This window comes from Morus notabilis, unplaced genomic scaffold (assembly GCF_000414095.1).
Source record: "Morus notabilis unplaced genomic scaffold, ASM41409v2 Scaffold93, whole genome shotgun sequence".
NCBI lineage: Eukaryota > Viridiplantae > Streptophyta > Magnoliopsida > Rosales > Moraceae > Morus > Morus notabilis.
This window is the reverse complement of record NW_010364330.1, coordinates 681,363-701,715: the sequence shown is the minus strand read 5'-3', so window position 1 is coordinate 701,715 and position 20,353 is coordinate 681,363. Positions and strand designations below refer to the sequence as shown.

Sequence of the window (20,353 nt, the reverse complement as noted above, 5' to 3'; positions counted from 1 at the left end):
CCCAAATTGAACTAAGCACTGACCATTTTGTGACCAGCTCAAAACATATTTCAGGATAAAAATCCAATTTTTGTAAAACGCATTAGCTGCATGAAGGGAGCAAGTGATAATACCTCTATGGGAGTAAGCATCTTCTTTTCACTGATCTTGTCATATTTCTGTTTTTTCGTACCTGCTTTCAAGCCCTGCCAGGGAAGGCTGATAACAGAAAATCAAATGAATTAATAATATGAATTTTAAGCAATGTGACAAAAAAAAAAGGGGGAAAAAAGATGGAAATCCAAGCATTTAAGATTTGTATCCAACCTTCCACGCAAAAAGTACATAAGCACATAACCAAGAGACTCCAGGTCATCTCTTCTGCTTTGCTCTGCATACAAATTTAAATCACAATCAAATAAATATGAAGCTTGACAAATCAAATAGGAAATAGAAAGAGCATAATTTAATTTGTATTTGAAATCAGCAATAAGTTGGCTCACCAACTCCGAGGTGAGTATTAACACTTGCATAGCGAGCTGTCCCAGTAAGATTCTTGTTTTCTCTGAAACAAACACCATAATTTACATTAGGGGCAGCAAAAGTGTACAATTTGAGCAGTGGACTTTCCAATGTAAGGTCAAGTTTGTTGTTTGTGTGTGTGCTGGAGGTGGGTAACATTTCATCACCCAATGATTGGGTCCAAGTTCGTGGAACATGGCAAGATATATAATAATGAATCCATTTACATTTGCCGAAACACTGAAAAAAATAAGTGAAGGATCATTGACATTTCAGCAAAATGTTGCAAAACTTGTGAAAAAAATCAATAGCTAAATCAGAGCGGAATGTGAATCAAAGACTTCAGTCCACATAGTATGGTATTGTCACCTAAAAAATCAAACGTTTAGCAAATAAAGTACAACTTAACCAGGAAATTTTCATCACGTGGAATCATCAAGGAGAGAATAAAATGACACCATAGCTCCCTTCCTACTTTTGCCAGATTTGCTTTCTTTTTTTTAATAAATAAAAGTCCAGGGCTCCACAGGTACTGAGAGACAATGCAACGGACCCTTCATGCCACAAATCTAATGGCAAATCCGACTTAATACAAACATTTCCACTTTCTTTTCTTCTGACTTAAAACATATAACCAAAATGCAAAAATATGTAGCAATCCAGAACGAGGAGCTGGCCAGAAACACAACCCCAAACCCAAGAAAAAAATTATTATTATTATAAATAGAATAAAAATTTATGTAATGATAATTTTCTAAAAAGATCTTCATATAAGTAATGACCACCAATTAGCAGAAAGTAAATATCTGCAGTTTAACTTAGGGTGTGTTAAAAAAAAAGGGCTTGAGTTGGGAAGTTGCAAAACAACATAATACATTAGCAAAGTTTTACATCCGATACCTGTATGGTATGTGCTTGTGTGTCTGAAGATCCCTATACTTTTTCGCAAGACCATAGTCAATTATATATACCTGCAGCAAAGATAAAAACGTGTTAGGTTGCTACAGCAGCAATTGTATCATTAATCTTCTAATGATTATCCAAGAGTAACTCGATTTTTAGTGAATTTGGCACCAGGACAGGGCTACTATGACAATGGATGATTAAATTATTACAGGTAACAACTGTATTTCTCCCTGTTAAATCCATGACATCACAAAGCTCATGTTCTTAATTATCCTAGTTTTTCTACAGTGTAACGTTCAGCTAAGGTACTATCATTTCTTTTCTCAATGAAGATAAAAGTAAGATTAACTTTTTTGGCAGCATTTCCTTATTCTGGACAGAATAGAAAGATCCAACCTCAGTTTAGTATTCTTTTTCCAAAAGCTTTGAGTTGGCTTATTGTATTCAAGCACAATAGAAAATACATTAATAAACAAACTTTAGTATCTCTTTAAACTCTCATTTCCCAACATCATTTACTTCATGAGACAATTTAAAGATCTTCAGACAAAATGGAGGGCTTCTAACTTTATTACTACACAAGGGAAGGAGGGGGGGCAAGTTGGCAACTGAATTTCATGAAGTATGGGCGCAAGCGCAATAACCAAATAAATGGAAAGCATGCTGCAAGACAAAACAGCTTAAAAATACCATACCTGATTAGCTTTACGCCCCAGACCCATTAAAAAGTTGTCGGGCTTTATATCACGATGAAGAAAACCCCGTGAGTGCATGTACTCAACCCTGTTTATCTACATAAAATAATGGTCAGAATATGAGAATGGCAGCCAATCTTAGAGCATATGAAACCTTTTCGAGAGCAGTAGCCAACTTACTAATTGATCTGCAAGCATCAACACTGTCTTCAAAGAGAACTTCCGATTGCAATAGTTAAAAAGGTCTTCAAGGCTTGGCCCAAGAAGATCAATAACCATCACATTGTATTCACCCTCTACTCCAAACCATTTGAGATGGGGAATGCCCGCTATATATAATTAACATAGCAAATAAATACAAAATAGACTTTGTTTTCAAAGGCAAAATAATCACTTTTACGACAGAACAGAAAGATTAACTACAATTAAGAAAACCCACTTCCTCCTTGAAGAAGCATGTACAGCTTTGACTCATAGTGCAGCTGGGGATGTTTTGTCTTCACTGATTCCTGGGAACAAGAAAACGCAGAAAGAATACACAGATGAACATATGCTAAACCTTAAATAATAGCTACTGCACACAAGATGCAGTTAACTTCTCAAAATAACCAAGTAAAACATTGACATAACAATCAAAAAATAGGGCAGGCAAACTTCGTATCAACTAATGTATTCATCTCCGATCTCAGACTAACCTTACATTGAAAAATTAATTAAAAATAATATTAAGATATACAAATGAATATTATGTAGAAACTAGTGGAACAAAATACTTTTAAGCCTGATGTTAAAAAATTCAATCCTTCAACAGTATCATAAATCCCACCACAAATATGTTAAGGCACCAAATTGCATATTTGCTCGCCAAGTATTTACGTCTAAAATACATTACTCGGTAAAATTCTATCCCAATTATTTGAAACTTTAAAGCTAACCAAAAAAATTCCAATGTTAAAGAAACCCAACATACTGTATAAGATCCATACAAATACCGACCAAAACAGATGACTTACGGATTTCACGATAACTAATCCATCCATTTCACTAATACAAACAAAAACAGAGACTTTCTACATCAAGAATCAATATATAATACAATCCAACAACTAATGAGACTTCTCAGAACAAATTAGAGAACAACAACAAAAATGAGGCATCCACTTACCAGCTTGACAGCCACCTCTTCTCCACTTTGTACATTAATTCCTGCAGAACAAATCAAACCGAAACACCATAATCAAAAACCACAAAAAGAAAGCCAAAAATTCCAGAAAAAAGTGCAAAACTTCCTAGGTGCAAACCATGGAAAAACATGACTGTTAACAAACGCGAAAAATAAAGTCACATTAGTTGCATACCCAAATAAAGCTCTCCAAAAGATCCACTTCCGATCTTCCTTCCCAGCTTAAACTTGCCGCCAATAACATGATCCATGATGCCAAAATCCCCAAATCAATATATACAAAACTCACCCTAAATTCACCTTCTGAAGTTGAAACACAACCTAATCTAGTCTAAACTATTCTGTAATCGAAATTATGTTTCCTACTAATCAAAAGCTCATCGCTCATTATACTTCCTATTCTTCCGCTAAGATTCGAGTTCGCAACACAATCTCAGGATCCATCAAATTTCCACACAGACGGAATGATCTAAACCCTCTATTCTCCGAATCAAGCTAAACAAAAAAGAAATACATATATTTCCGTATATAATAAAAAAATACAGATTAATAATCGAAGCAAGAACAACGATTCTTGAGACCAAAAAAGGCACTTTCGGGAGAGATAAAAATTGCGAAGATAGGCAAACTACAGCCTATCGCCGGCGATTCCTCGGAGATCTTCGGATCTGGGTTAAGGACAGAGATTGAGGTTTCCTCGGAGAGAGAAAGGGAAGAGAGATGATAAATTTTCCCGGAAAATTTCTGAGAAATGAGAAGAGAAGGGGAAAATTGGGATGAGAGAAAAAAAATGGAGAGAGAAGGGAAGGGAGAAGGAAAATGGATGAGAAAGTGGATGATTGTGAAGAAAAGCTGGTTGATATTATTGGTTTTTTTTTTTAATTTAAAAAAATAAAATTAAAGAGGAAAAAAAAACGAAATAAAAATATAAATAAATATAGGACTTTAGGAAGTGTACAGTACAACTATCCTTCAGCTATCCGTGACTTGAGCTTTACTTTAATAGTAATTCGGCACGTGTTAGGAGTGGCACGTGGGAACTGAGAGTAGCTTTTTTGGTGTGTTAATGTGGGCGTGGGGGTAACTATTAAAAAAAAATGTGGGCGTGGGGGTTAAAATTGTAAAAAATAAAATAAAATAAAAGTGGAAAAAGAGAAAAAGGAATTGTCTTTGTGGCTAAGAAACAAAAAAATGGGATTTCTGCTTCAAGTTTTCTCTAATGGGTCTCTTTCACCGAAAAAGAAAAGGGACAAAAAGGAATTTATCTTCTTTTATCAATAATTATTTTTATTATTTTCAGGCAGAAATGGGAAAGGGAAAGAAAATCTATCTCTTTTTCCTATTTGGCCAAAGATCACTTTCTTAATGAGATGAGATGTGAAAAGAAGAGGAAAAAAATGCAATGCAAAGCATAAAATATGTGTTTCATGTAAACAACAATAGGTGTGTGGTGCAAGTTCGGGCGGCGGGCATGCCCGGTGCCCGAAAATTTTTGAGCACGGCAGGCAGGTGTCATTCGCCGCTCGTACGAGGTTATTAGTAAGGCACTGGCTCGGGCAGCCCGAAGAAATTCATTCCCCGGCTGTCCACCGCCGTGGAGAAGTCGTCCTCACCATCCGCCGGAGTTTTTTTTAAATTTTCCGGCATAACCCGAATGTGCCCGAATTTTTTTGACTGTTAACCCGAATTCTGCCCGAATTTTGAACCCAACGGATCTTTTTGCCCGAACTCGACCACCGCCCGAATTTTGCCCAAAAATTCAAATCCCAACGGCTATAATTTAGACCGTTGCCCGATTCCCGCCCGACCTGACCCGACCCGACCCGACTACCCGAAAAATTTACTAGCTGTTGGACCTGAAGTTTTGGGGGAAAAAAAAATTTTTTAAGCCAAAAATTTTCCTATAAATACCTCCCTCCCCCCAACCATTTTCCTCACCCAAAAACTCTCATTCTCTCTCAATTTCTCTTAATCTCTCTTAATCTCTCTCAAATCTCTCTTAATCTCGCTTAAATTTCTCTTAATCTCTCTCAAAGTGCTCTCAATCTCTCTTATTTTTCATAATGGCGTCTTCTAGTTATGGTGATGATATTCCCATTAATGCCCAATTCAACATCAAAGAAGGGCAATTTTCTAATATTTTTCAAACGCAGCACAAACTACGGAAAGAGTTGCTGAGGAAACTGTAAATCCGACCCCTGGTGGACATACAAGAGGTCAAGGACGTAATGGTGGTGGCACTGGTGGGCGTGGAGGAGAGGCAAGCGGTAGTGATAGTGCAAGTGTTGCAAGTTCTAAGAAGAAATGCAAGCGCACCTCAGCAGTTTGGGAGCACTTCAACACATTCGATGAGGTCGACAATAACGTAACATTAAATACATAGCTCAATGTAAATATTGTGGTGAGAAATTACAAGGTAACACTATTCACGGCACTATACACTTAAGAAGACACTCTGAAAAGTGTTTTCAAAAGCAAGGAGGCGGAGCTGATCTCTGCCAAACGCAATTATCGTTTGACTGCCAAACCGGCAGTCTAAGCACGTGGAAATACAATCCGCAAGTTGATCGTATGGAAATGATACGATTAATAGCCACATTAGATCAACCACTAAGTTTTACTGAACAAAGAAATTGGCAGCATTATATTAAAATTGTACATAATCCTAATGCACAATTTTTTTCTAGAACTACTCTTAGGAAAGATGCATTAAAATTATATAAACAATAAAAGGAAGCATTAATCAACCTTCTATACTCTACTAGTGGTTGTGTTACGTTAACGGCGGATATTTAGTCCGCCGTTGCCAACAAGGATTATTTAGCTGTAACCGGACATTATGTAAAAGGTTTTAATTTGGATAAGAGAATCTTAGGTTTTAAATGTGTCATAGGATCACATACTGCCAATTTAATATATAACACAATTTTATCTGTCATTGATGAATATAGTTTAAGAGATAGAATAATGGCCATAACATTAGATAATGCAACTGCAAATACTAAAGCAATAGAACTTTTTGAAAATGATTTAAGTTTATTCGTAATAATGATATATTTCACCAACGTTGTGCATGTCATATAATTAATTTAATAGTAAAATCCGGTTTAAAATCAATGTCATGTCATATTAAAAGAATTAGAGATAACATTGCTTGGATTCAAGGTAGTAATCAAAGAATAGAAGATTGATTTAGATTTCTACAAGCATGTAATCAAAATCCTAGAGCATTAGCCTTAGATATGCCAATAAGATGGAACTCCACTTATATAATGCTTGAACAATGCATCCCCTATAAAGATGCTATAACAAATTATGTTAGTGCAAAATTAGGACCAGGATTTATAGATGAAACTGATTGGCAAGTTGCCGAACTCCTGTATAACTTTTTAGGTAGATTTCACGAATGTACCTTAAAGCTTAGTGAAACTTATTACCTAACGTCACCATTAGCGTTAGGAGAACTTTTAAGAATGTCTATTTTATTTAGTGAATTTAGGTCACACGAGGTTTTAGGAGTTTCTATTGCCTCTATGGAAAAGAAGTTTAAGAAATATTGGTCTAAATTACCCATATTGTATGGTTTCAGTGTTATTTTCGACCCTAGATTAAAATTAGAAGGTTTAGAAAGTGAATTAGATAACTTCGGTGAATTTTTAGCTATCGACACTACTGACCAATTTTCTATTATAAAGGAAAACATATTTTCTCTCTATATCTCTTACGAAAGTAGGTTTAGAAACACACCTCGTGTTGAACAACCGCAATAACGAGACGGCAATCCGCATTCATTCTTGAATGTTTTCAGGTTGTCTAAGAAGAAGAAGAAGACGACGACTCAAGGTCAAGAAGAATCTGAGAATGGATCTTCATCAAGAGGTGGCGGTAACAGCGGCAGATTCAACGAGTTAATGGTGTACCTGAGTAAGGGCTTAGTTGTAAACAATAGTAAAATGTTTGATTTGGTTTAGTGGTGGAGGGTACGAACATTAACTTGGCCGATCCTAACACGACTGGCAATGGATATTTTTTCAATCCCGGTCTCCACTGTTACAGCCGAACAAGCATTCAGTACAACTGGCCGAATACTTGAATAACGGAGAAACACATTACAACAGGATATAGTTGAAGCTTTGGTGTGCATCAAGGATTGGAATCGCTCCGATTAACGCTTACACGATACAATCTCACCGGCAAGCCAAGAATGGATCGACGAGTTTAATATATTAACTTTTAATTTTCAAGACAATTATTCTGCTTCAAATTAAATTTTATTATTGTAATTTGTAAATATTTATTTACTTTGTAATTTCTAATTTGTATAGTGTTATTGTAATCTTGTATAGACTTTGTAAGTTCGTCAAATTTGTAATTCATCCCACAATGATTGGACTCTTTTTTCCTTATCAAGTTTTTATCCCAATTGGGTTTTTCTTGGTAAGGTTTTTCACGAGGCAACCATGAATTATAAATTTAAAAATCAATAAAGAAATAATCTTTTTTATATAGTTCGTGTGTTCATTTCAAATTTCAAATTGTAATATATATATACACACATTATACAATATAAAAATATATAATAAAAAATATTTGAAAATTTGGGCAGCCGGTCGGGCATCGGCCAGCCCGACGGGCACGGGCAGCCAACTCCTGCCCGAAACCTGTCCAAGGTGAAATTCAGGTCGGGTCGGGCAGGGCAGCCTAAATTTTTGGGCAGTTCGGGTTCGGTAATCGGCCAAAAATTCAGACTTTTCGGCGGTCGCGGGCGGCCCGTCCAAAGTTTCAGCATTGCATAGAGTACATGACATAAAAAAGGAAACCAGAAAATTGGGTTAATATTTTTTTAGGAGAAAACTAGAAACTTTAAATTAACTTGAAAAGATGATACAAAACATAAGATCCCATAGCCTTCGAGAAAACATCAACAAAAAAGAGATTTGTAGACAACCGAAAACATAATTAGCTAGAAAGTGGGCCACTCTATTCCCATTACGAAAAATATGACAAACAATATTACTTTATGCTCTAGAGACACAATTTTAAATATCTACAATGATATTTGATTCAGGACCGCGACCTAGAGGGCCCTGAATGACAAACAGTATTTGATCAAGGATCCACTTGTGAAAGCCAAGACGCTCAGCCGGCACTACACGCTCTCTTGTTGCAAAACATTCCGCTATATGAGGGGAAAAACATTCATCCATCCTATTCATGTACTCATGATACTATTATGCAAACTCCATATGAATGAGAATGATATATAAATAATAATTTAAATTTATGTCCGCGTAGAAAAAAAAATGTAGTCTAAAATTTAGTTGTTCATAGTTCAAAAGTAATAGAAGTTAGTAAATGAGTTAAGTATGAACGTAGTAATGATGACAAAAAATAAAGGTCGTCACAGTTTTGGTCATGTCACATTATTCTATGTATCAAATAATTTTATATCTAAGGCGGGATCAAATCTGCACCTGCTTCGAAATTCTTGCCCACACAAACTTCGGGTGCTAATATACCAAACAGTCAGTCTTAGATGTTACCCCAAGTCATTAGTATGTATACTAATGACTTTTGGTAATCACAATTATAACGTGTGATAATTATTAGTATGACAATGACATAAGAAAATAATTAAAACCAACATTATTTATTAAATAATTTTGAATTAGCAAAAATCAACTCACATTCCACATCAAACAATATTTCTTAAAATAAGGTAGTTAGCTACGTAATTTAAGTTAAAACATTCATCTATGTCTAAGATGAAATAGTAATGAGACTATTACTTGAAATACTAATGAACAAAAAAATTTTAAAAAAAAAAAAAAAAAAAAAAAAAAAAAAAAAAAAAACTAAAGATAACTAATATCATTTTTCTTTTTGGAATTTGGAATGGAGAATTTTAAATTCTAGACCTCAATATTGTAGTTGAGTATAGATTTACTGTTAAACTAAGCATTTAACCATATTATACTATTCATTTAGTCATTAACACGATTACTAATTTGCAATACAAGCATAATTTGCAATAACATCTTATAGAAACAACTTAATATATGGAAAAAAAAAGGCTAGAAATGCCACTTAACTTGAGAAAAAAAAAACTATTTAAGCTAATTTTCTAAAAATGAAATAATTGTCATTCAATTAATAAGAATAAAACAAAAGGCTACATGGCATTTGATTATTAAAAATGACATAAACAATAGATTTACACAAAATTATAATAAATCAAGTACTTTTCTTTTAATTATGTTTGTTTCCGAAGGGTCTGACTTATTCTAAAACGATAGTACTAGAAATGTAAAATGCAAACAGTGCATTTTGTGTCCCAAGATGGACAAATGACACCAAATTTCTGAAATTAGAAGGAGAAAATTATAGTTACTATCAAGGAGTTGCTTATCTCACTTTAGTTAAATGATGATAAGTTTATTTAGAGCGGACATATTGCAATAAACTAGCCCCTTTTTCTCTCTCTTCCTTTTAAAAAGGATTAGGATGATAATAATGAGGTTGGTCAATAAACCATTCCAAAATCACAAAATTGAAAATGAGATAATTTAAGCTTTACGGTGTATTTGGTAAGAGATAAAAATATAAAGAAAAAAATTAAAATGAGAAAATGAGAAAAAAAATAAAAAGAAAGGAAGAGATTTTTTATATTACTAGTTCAGATCAAGCGTTGTGCGTGTGTATTCAACGTGTTATATTTTTTAGATATAAAGACTTAAAGTTTCTTTAAACAATTTTTTATTGACTTAGTACTCTTTTAAGAATTTAATTTGGTAAAAATAAAAAATAAAAAATTTAAAGAGAGGATAGTTAAAAGGAAAACAAAGTTTATAATGGAGCAAATTAGGGAGTAAATTATTTAAGAAGTACAAAAAAATAGTATTTAAGAGGGTTATAAGAAAATTATATTGAGGTAGCGACGCATTTGAGAACATATGATATCAGTAAAACAATTAGGAAAAAAATATTTTATGAGGACAGCATTTGGAAAAAAAAAATTGAGTAGACTCATATGTGAGAGTAAATACTTAACAAAGAAAAATCATACTAGTTTTATTTATGAGGTAAATCGAGAGTACCACTGAGAAAAAAAGGAAAAATTATATGTTTTTCCCGAACAATAGGCCTTGTCACAAAATTTTGCCCCCGATTAATTTTAGCTTTTTTTCCCACCGAACTTCAACAACTCTTACAAAATTTCCCCCTCAACTAATTTTTGGCAGAAAATGTCGTGTAAAATGCAAAAACAAACAAAAAAACACCTTATGTTAAGATTTTTAACAAAAATAATACGTATTTCAAAGTATTTTAAAGAAACAAATCGTAAACAAAATTAAACTGTATGGGCACTTTAGGGAAAGAAAAAGAACAAATAGGAAAAAATAAATAAAAACAAAACAAAAAGATAATGCCCATATGTTAAAAAAGAGAAGCTTTTTATAATACTACATGTCAAAAGAAAGGAAAAACCTTTTGGCTCATTTATGTAAAAGGGATTAAACTACAAAACAACCTTTAACAATTAGAAGGAAAAGAATAGGGATACATTTAAATAAATTATTTTAGTAAGTGCAAATCAAGAAAAAAAAAGTATTTCAAAGAAACACATCTTAAACAAAATTAAGTTGTATAAGAACTTCAAGGAAAAATAAATAACAAATAGGGAAAAATAAATAAAAACAAAACAAAAAGATTAGGCCCATGTGTTAAAATGCCACTTGTCAAAAGAACGGAAAAACTTTTTAGCTCTTTTATGTATGTTAAGGATGTTGGGAATAGTGTCCTAAAAGCATGAGATGTAATATGATATTTATTGTTAATTAAATAAAAGAATTTATTCATCATTTTATGTCCATATATTATTGAATATTTTATTAATATCACTGAAAATTTCGTGATTATTTATGTGATCTTAAATATTGTATAGAAGTGTTATATGCGAGAGGATAATATTTAAGGATAATAATCAAAATGATGTTCGTAATGAATTTTAATTAAAGTTCAAAATCTTTAATTAAAACATTACTAATACATGTCATTCCCATTTATAATGGAATGGTGTTATCCGCACTATTAATATGGTGAGATATTGAATGAGTGTATTATGCATAATGAGATTATGTGGAATCAGGACACATACACAATATGAATTTCTGATAATTTCCGTTAAACATAAAAATTCTAATTGAGTCTATCGATGGTCATATATAGACTGATCTTAATCCTGAGTTATTAGTAGACGTCTATTTATGGATTTGTATCTTTTGATTTACTCGATACAAATTCTGAGATGTTGAATCCTATTTCTTGTATTTTAGAGACATGATGAAGTGAGTAACCGTGAATGTTAATACAGAAGATGGAATCCATTATTTCTTGGAAAAGAAGCACAATAATAATTCTCTTGAGGATTGTTTTGGCGACTTGGACTAGTAAGAGCTCTTATTCATGAATTTATTTTATAAATTACTGTCCATTAGAGAATCAATAGTACTAAAGGATAAAGATGTAATTAGAGAGGTTAACGGATTTCACCTAGCTCTAATTGTGAATTATTTATGGAGGATTAATCTATATGTAATGATTATATCAAATGGACACTTCACAGTTTAGAAGTAAATTATATTTATAATTGTGAGACTGATATTCCAAGTTTATAGTGGAGTAAATTTTAGAATTAATAGAATTGATTAATTAATTAAAGAGTTTTAATTAATTATTAATTTTATTGGAGCTTATAGGTCTATAAGTCCTCACGTCGTCCTTGTAATCCTACAAGACACTAAGGGTAAAATAGAAATTTTAGAATTATGAAATTCTAAATAGAACGCTCAAGAATAATTAATTGAGAATTAATTATAAATTAAAAATAATGTGATTATTTAAATTTGAATTTTAGAATACATATATGGAGGTGTCCACATGGTGTACACGCCCAGCACAGTGTGAATCCCTTTGGAATTCAATTGCTCACTTTTTAAGTTATCCAATTAACTTATTTGATAAGTGTCCAAATGAAATTCAAATTAAATTAAGTTTAACTTAAATTGAAATTTGAATTTGAGTCAAAATTAGACTATAGAATAAAGGAGAATTTTACCTTTTTCCCTTTCTATTTTTTGCGCCTACCATAGGGAGGAATATCCCTGTGGTGGCCGGCCAGATGGGATAAGGGAGAGAGGGAATTTTGTTTCCAAAATCAATTAGAAGTGATAGATAATTATCAAGCTTTATCTTGGAGATAAAGTTTAGACTTCTTCTGGGAGTCTGACTACTACACTATAAATAGGAGATTGTAAAAAATTAAAGAACACAATTTTTGCTCTCCCTAGCATAGTGTGGTCGAGTTTTATAGAGTAAGGAAAGGAAAAATTTTCTTCCCAATTCCATGTTGTGCATGTATTGGTGTTCGTGGAATACTTGAGTGTTTATTTGCTAATCCTGTTTTGTTTTAGGTGTGCCCACACACATGTCTTCATAGATTCAAAGAATTGACGAGGGAGATTCGGGTATTCTAAACTAGCTTTGAGCGAGGAACGTGCATGGTCAAAGAACTCAAGGTATCGACATAATCGTTCGCTAGGTAAATAAATAAATTTGATTAATTTATTCATACATATATTAATGTAATCTATAAAGTATCTTAAAGGTTTATAAAATTTTTGTAATATATGATCCGTTAGATACACACTTCCGTATAGAAAAATGTTTTTAAAACCAACAAAAGATTAAAGATTAAGGATTAAAGATTTGGTAGAAGAGAATGAAAAAGTAAAAAAGATGGTGCCCTTATGGTCCCTTTATGGCATCCGCATTGGTCCACAAATCTATAAAAAATTTTACTACTTTAAAATTTAAAGTTCACAAGTATATCGTTCAAATATGCAAGTTATCATTCTTATTTTAAAATTTACAAGTTTATCATAACTTATATAACTCAGATATTCGCAATTTGTAAATTTCAACATAAAATGCATAAATTATTAAATTTACAATATAATTTTAAATAATTTTCTCACCGCACCATAAAAATTCCTACGAAAAATATATATTTAATATAGCTTATTTCACAATTATTATTCCGTTAAGATTATAAAGTTACTTTATATATATATTTTTTAGAGTTTCTTTAGTAGGACTAAAAAAAGAATTACCAGTAGTTGCTTATTTTTTAGCCGTAAGATTTGTATCAGAAACTGTATGTTCTACATACTTTTTCAATCTGATATGATTTTGTAGTTGCTTATTTTTTAGCTATAAGATTTGTATCAGAAACAGTATGTTCTACATACTTTTTCAATCTGATATGATTTTGACCATAAATCAAGCCTTACGTACCAATAAGAAGACATGTCGATAAAACTCTCTACTTGACATATTATCTTATATATTTTTATAATCTATTGGCAATGAGAACTCATTAAAGTGCTAATAAATGGCTAAGATACAAGACAAATTTAAAACCACAAAAATGAGTGTCACTCACACAATTAGACAATACAAACACTGTTAGTAAATACGGCATTGAGTGCGCAGTGAAATTTTAAAAAATTTAAATCAATGCCAAGGCCAACCAAGAACATGTTCATGATACAATATAACATAAATACAGAAGATCTAAATCATACCTTTAGAGATTTAGGAAACAGCACGTCTGACAAATCATAACGTTCCAAACAACAACCGGAAAAGCCTCAACCAACTGGTTTTCTTTGCTATTCTCGTTTCCACGATCGGAGTGCGGGTGGGCACACGTCGTTCAATCTCCTCTTGGTATTCTTGAACTCCTTCCAACCACTTGAGAGCCAACGAAAAAATCGTTCTTGAGAATTAAACAATTTTTCCTTTTAGGAATCTTTTGCCAATAGCTCCCAAAAAGTCTCTCAAGTGATCTAATGAATAATGTAACTTAATGGGCTATTTATAGTGTTTAGGAAGTCATATTTTTGTAACAATTAGGTTTCCCAAAGTTTATCTCGCTTACAGAGTCAGTTTCACCATGTCCGCATGCGCTACACGTTACAACCGGTCAACCGGTGACAGAGACGTTATAACTCACCAGTCGACCTGTCCTTCATGAATCGGTCGACCTGTCTGAACACAACAAAATTGTTTTCTTAGTTTTCCAACATGGGAAACTTGCACAGAGCCTCAGTTTTAATTCAAGCAACCCAATAGAGAAGTTGCATGATCAAAACAGTCATATAATAGTCTTTTCATATTAAATAACTCTTAAAACAATAATTCAACTAATTTATCTAGAATTAATTTAACAATTAATCCACCTAATAAATTACTCATGAACTAAATAACTAATTTCATATTAACTTTGAACCTCTTTTACAGAAATAACACAAGTTACCAATATGTAGAAAATACACCATATCGTTACAGAAAATTATGTGAACTAGCAAAGACACCCGATGAACATATATAAATCAAGCTCATATAATCACAACGCTACTTGTAAACCAACAAGTCCGTCTCATGATTATAAAATTCTAGCGCTACTCCACTAAAAGCCTAAAGCTGCACTCTCGATTTATATATCATATTTACAAAACTCTGAATAGCTCTCGTCCATGACTTAATATATTAATGTATCATCCCCATAGGATATCCATAATCGACTTGAGGTTAAGTTTCGTTTTACCTTTGCGATTACATTTATCTTTTGTTCCATTACCACACCATCGGAAAACCATTATTCGTACCATTACAAATAGTAAACAATTAGATAACACAGAGTAGTCTAATAGCCGAACACTCGTATTTTCCAATCCACAGATAATGCATAAGAGGATATCATTAACTCTTTATAGGAGCTATGGATTCCACTATCTATGAATAATGAATCTACGCATACATGAGTCATACCCCCAATGTACCGGTAACCGTACCTTTACATAATGTCAGGATGTCTCTCTTTGGTACATCAAAGGTTATAAGTCAAGCATATGGGTTCATTATTCATCTTAGGATTAAGATGACAACATATAATTCGTCAAAAGTGAATTGTTTTATACAAATGGAATTATTAATTAAAACAATTCAACTTTGGTCTGACCCAATATAAATTTCACCGTTAGAAACTATATCAATGTCTTTACCCATGGAGTCCCACCTCCGATGACCAAGACAAGCCGTCTCCATTAGAAAGTATACAACATAACAATCTTAACATGAATAAAGCGGCCAACTTTATTCCCTCAATTGTTGATCATATGATTTAGACTATCATCTTTAGATTCCTGTCTTTCGCATGTTCGTCTCATTACATGCATGACCTAAAGATTTAGAATGACAGTCTCAGACTTTCAGTTTGTTTATCATACATTCCATTAATATGAACATAAATAGGACAATACATGGATATAGGAAATAAATAAATCTATATTAATAGTCAAAATGTCTCAAAGAACATCGTTACATTTATTCCTAAGGGCATAAACGCTATTAATCTCCCATTTGCAATTAAGTGAGTAAACGTGACATGCTACGCATCCCCATAGCCTCGACATGCTTCTCGAAGGCCTTAGCCGGCAGGGCCTTCGTGAATGGGTCGACCATATTGTCCTCCGACACGATCTTGAATATTTCCACATGCCCTTCTTCAATAAAGCTCTTTATCACATGATACTTCCTGTCTATATGCTTACTCATTTTTTGATATCTTGGTTCTTTGGTGTTAGCTATTGCCGCACTGTTATCACAGTACAGTCTCAATGGCTTATTCACACCAGGAACTACTTCAAGATCCATCAGAAATTTACGGAGCCACATTGCTTCTTTTGAAGCATCATTAGCTACCACATATTCGGCTTCCATCATTGAGTCAACAGTGTAAGTTTACTTGACACTCCTCCAAACGATGAAACCACCTCCCAGAGTAAAGACAGAACCCGAAGTTGATTTCCTAGAATCCAAACATGATTGAAAATATGAATCTGTATATCCTAGAGGTGTCAAATCCTCCCCAGAATATACCAGTATATAATTTCTAGTCTTTGAAGTTACTTGAATATATGCTTGACCACTACCCAGTGGTTAGGTCTTACATTCGACTAATATCGACTTACAACCCCGACCGCATGACAAATGTCCGGTCGAGTGCAAAGCATAGCATACATGAGGCTCCTAACCGCCGGAGCATAAGGTACCTTTGCCACGTTTTCTCTTTCTTCAGATGTCTTGGGACAATCATTGTTTGAAAGAGTAATTCCAGACCTAGATGGTTGCCCACCCTTCTTGGAATTTTGCATTGCATACTTTTCGAGAATTTTATCTATGTATGAAGCCTGAAAGAGGGTTATCATTTTGTTCTTTCGATCTCTTAAGATCCGAATGCCCAGAACATAATTAGCTTCTCCTAAGTCCTTCATGTCAAATTGTTTGGTAAGCCAAACTTTGACTGATGACAAAGCCCCTGCATTATTGCCAATGAGTAGAATGTTATTAACATATAATAGTATAAAAACCACTTTCCCATCTTGAATATGCTTATAAACACAAGGTTCATCCATATTCTGTTGGAATCCAAAAGTCTTGACCACTTGGTCAAATCTTTTGTTTCAAGAACGAGAAGCTTGCTTTAATCCATAAATAGATTTTAGCAACTTGAAAACTTTCCCCTCTTGACCCTTAGCCCTAAAGCCTTCGGTTGTACCATATAGATACTTTCCTTAAGATGGTCATTCAAGAACGCCATCTTGACATCCATTTGTCAGATCTCGTAGTTGAGAGTAGCCGTAATGGATAAGAGAATGCAGATGGACTTAAGCATGGCTACAGGTGAAAAGGTTTCCTCATAGTCGATTCCCTCCTTTTGCGTGTATCCCTTAGCTACCAGTCTAGTCTTATAGGTTTTGAAATTTCCTTATGCATTTCTCTTTCTCTTGTAAACCCATTTACACCCAATGGGCTTAATCCCATCAGAAAGATCTACAAGTTCCCATACTTGATTAAAATCTATAGATTTCATCTCAGCTTTCATGGCTTCTGTCCATTGTTTTGCATCAACATACTCCATAGCTTCTTTGTAAGTATAAGGATCTCTGTCATATTCCAAAGATTTTGCCAAAAAGGTATCCCCATTGGCCATGAATCTCTTAGGTTCATGTCTGATCCTCCCACTACGCCGAAGCCCCATAGGTTGTTGTTGGGTTTCCTTTTCTACCCTGATTCGATCAGTTTCTAAAGGAACTGTCGGGATGACCAAGTCACTCGACATTTCCTCAAGCACCACTTTGCTACGAGGCTTAAAGTCGTTCATGTAACTTTCCTCAAGGAATGTTACATTCATTGAAACCACGACTTTATTTTCCTTAGGTTTATAGAAATAACCCCCTTTCGTCCCTCTTGGATAACCTACAAAAATGCACACTTCTGAACGTGCTTCCAGCTTGTTCGCTTCTTTGTCCAGGACATGTGCAGGACATCTCCATAAGCGAATATGGTTCAAGGATGTCTTCCTGCCTGTCCACAACTCGTGAGGAGTTTTAGGAACTGACTTTGTTGACACGTTGTTCAGAAGATAATATGCAGTTTGTAAAGCATATCCTCAGAAAGATATAGGCAATGTCGAATAACTCATCATGGACTGTACCACGTCCAACAAGGTCTTATTTCTTCTCTCAGCTACACCATTCTACTATGGAGTGCCAGGTACAGTTAAATGGGATAGAATCTCATTCTCTAATAAGTATCCAGTGAACTCATTAGAGAGGTATTCTCCACCTCGATCAGATCAAAGTGCCTTTATGGGTTTACCCAATTGCTTTTCAACTTCAGCCCGAAACTCCCTGAATTTCTCAAAAGTTTCACTTTTGTGGTGCATCAGGTACACATAACCATATCTTGAGTAATCGTCGATAAAAGTGATGTAATACTCATACCCTCCTCTTGCCTTGATATTTATGGGACCACAAACATCACTATGCACAAGTTCAAAAACCTCTTCAGCCCTATTGCCCTTAGACCCAAATTTTCATTTGGTCATTTTGCCCTTCAAACAAGACTCACATTGGGGTAAGGACCTAACCTTTAAAGAACTTAAAGGTCCATCCTTTACCGACCTTTGTATCCTATTAAGGTTAATGTGACCAAGTCACAAATGCCAAAGATACGTCTCATTAAAGTGAGAAGTTTTAAGCCTTTTAGAGTTATTAACAACTTTAGTGTTTAGCAGTGAGTCCATCTTATGTTTGATAAAATATAGATTATTTTGCATCCATCCATCACAGATAAAAGACTTATTTGTACGAGTGACAATTTTATTATTAAAATAAACTGAATAAGAATCCTTAAATAAACAAGCAACAGAAATAAGATCCCTCTTAAATTGAGGAACATAAAAACAGTCTCGCAAAAATAAACTCTTATAACTATCAAAATAAATATGGACGTCTCCCACTGCTTCAGCCAACACTAGAGTTCCATCGCCCATCATCAACGTGAAGCTCTCATTTAGAAGACTTCTTGTTTGCTTGAACCCCTGCAGAGAAACACATACATGATTAGTTGCTCTAGAATCTATTACCCAGTTGTCACTGGATTTTTCAACCATACATGCTTCCACAATCAAAAGATCACACTCACCTCCTTTGCCTTTGGTGGCTAGGTAGTCCTTGCAATTCTTCTTCATGAGCCCCACCTTCCCGCAATGAAAGCATTTGAGCTTGTTCGGGTTCTTCTTATTATTCTTATTCTTCTTATTCTTCTTATTCTTGCCCTTGTTTGGCGAAAATGAAGAACTCTCCTCCTTGGTCCCTTGCTTCTTCTTTCCATTCCCTGGAAAGGGTTTGGAGGAAGATGCGTCAGCCAAGTTGGCATCCACAATAGTTGACCCTTTGATCATCCGCTCAAACTTTTGAAGTTCTTGCATCAACTCTGTTAGGGTTATATTCTATTTAACGTTCAAATTGAACGTTGCCCTAAACAGAATATACTCCTTCGACAAAGTCTCAAAGATCATGGTCAATTGAGACTCAACATCGATTTTGGCCGCATTGGTCTGAGCATCAGCCAAATGGCCCATCACCTTCAGCATATGTTCCTTTATAGAAGACCCATCGTTCTGTCTGCAATTAATGAGATTACTTAGGGCTTCCCAACGTTTTTCAACGGCTTGGCCGCCGAACATGTCCTCAAGATTATCCATAATCTGATGAGCAGTTATATAATCTTCATGTTGTGCTTGTAGCACAATGGACATGCTCGACATCATATAACAAGGAGCCATATCATTAGAGTCCTTCCAGCGTTGATATGCGAGGAAAACCTTATTTGGAGCATCAACAGGTGGCTCTGGAGGACAAGGTGTATTTATTACAAAATTTAGTTTCTCAAAGGTTAGGACGATCTTTAGGTTCCTTTTCTAATCAGTAAAATTATAGCAATTAAAGTGTGTTTATTAAGTATCAATGATAATGCGCTAGCATACATTTTGATCTACAATAAACATTCATATATCTAGTATAAGCAAACTTGCATAAATATTTAGTAATCAAACATATTATAATGCAACTAATATGTTTGTGTGTCAAAACCTTGAAAAAATCACAACCTTGCAACGATAATTCCCAATTCAAAATTTTGTAAGTCTCTTAAGGGAGATCATGCAAAATTTAATTGGAAACACGAATTTCCTCCGATCAATATATACCATCCGGATCAATCTATGTCCAACATATATTGATAATCATTTTCTTTGGCCATTAATTTAATTAACAGAGCTCCTATGGGAGATTAATAATTAAATTAATCTTGAGTGTATAACCATCGTTTCAACTATTTGATCCATATTTTATAATTATCACCTAGGGGTGTACAACCATAAAATATGTTCAAATAAATTATCCTCTTAGAGATCCACACCGGTACATAATGAATCCCTTTCTAGGGGTCGGTATCACCATGTGTTACCTGCAGACCAACGATGGAGGCTATGGGACTTTCCTTAAAAAACCCTCACCCACTCAATCTTTTAGAAAACAAGGTTTTATGTTAAAAATATGCATGAACAATTTTAATGAGCGGCACTCCCTATTCT

The 20,353-nt window shown here is 34.0% G+C and overlaps 2 protein-coding genes across 2 annotated transcripts in view; both read right to left on the bottom strand.

Annotated features, from left to right (window-relative positions):
• The window catches only part of LOC21404312 (casein kinase 1-like protein 10), a 5,983-nt gene extending 1,860 nt beyond the window's left edge, over nt 1-4,123 (bottom strand). The window contains exons 1-9 of the mRNA XM_010106465.2: nt 3,461-4,123; nt 3,268-3,308; nt 2,542-2,611; nt 2,283-2,431; nt 2,103-2,198; nt 1,402-1,472; nt 483-544; nt 307-370; nt 114-198 (exon numbers count right to left, since the gene is read on the bottom strand). Of these exons, the coding sequence (XP_010104767.1) occupies nt 114-198; nt 307-370; nt 483-544; nt 1,402-1,472; nt 2,103-2,198; nt 2,283-2,431; nt 2,542-2,611; nt 3,268-3,308; nt 3,461-3,536 (714 nt within the window). The 5' untranslated portion in view covers nt 3,537-4,123. The remainder of the gene's footprint in view (nt 1-113; nt 199-306; nt 371-482; nt 545-1,401; nt 1,473-2,102; nt 2,199-2,282; nt 2,432-2,541; nt 2,612-3,267; nt 3,309-3,460) is intronic.
• A 15,084-nt stretch (nt 4,124-19,207) lies between these two features.
• On the bottom strand, nt 19,208-19,543 carry LOC112093144. Its single transcript, XM_024171042.1, has one exon. The coding sequence runs from the start codon at nt 19,541-19,543 to the stop codon at nt 19,208-19,210; it is 336 nt and encodes a 111-aa protein (XP_024026810.1).
• Nucleotides 19,544-20,353: the final 810 nt, after the last annotated feature.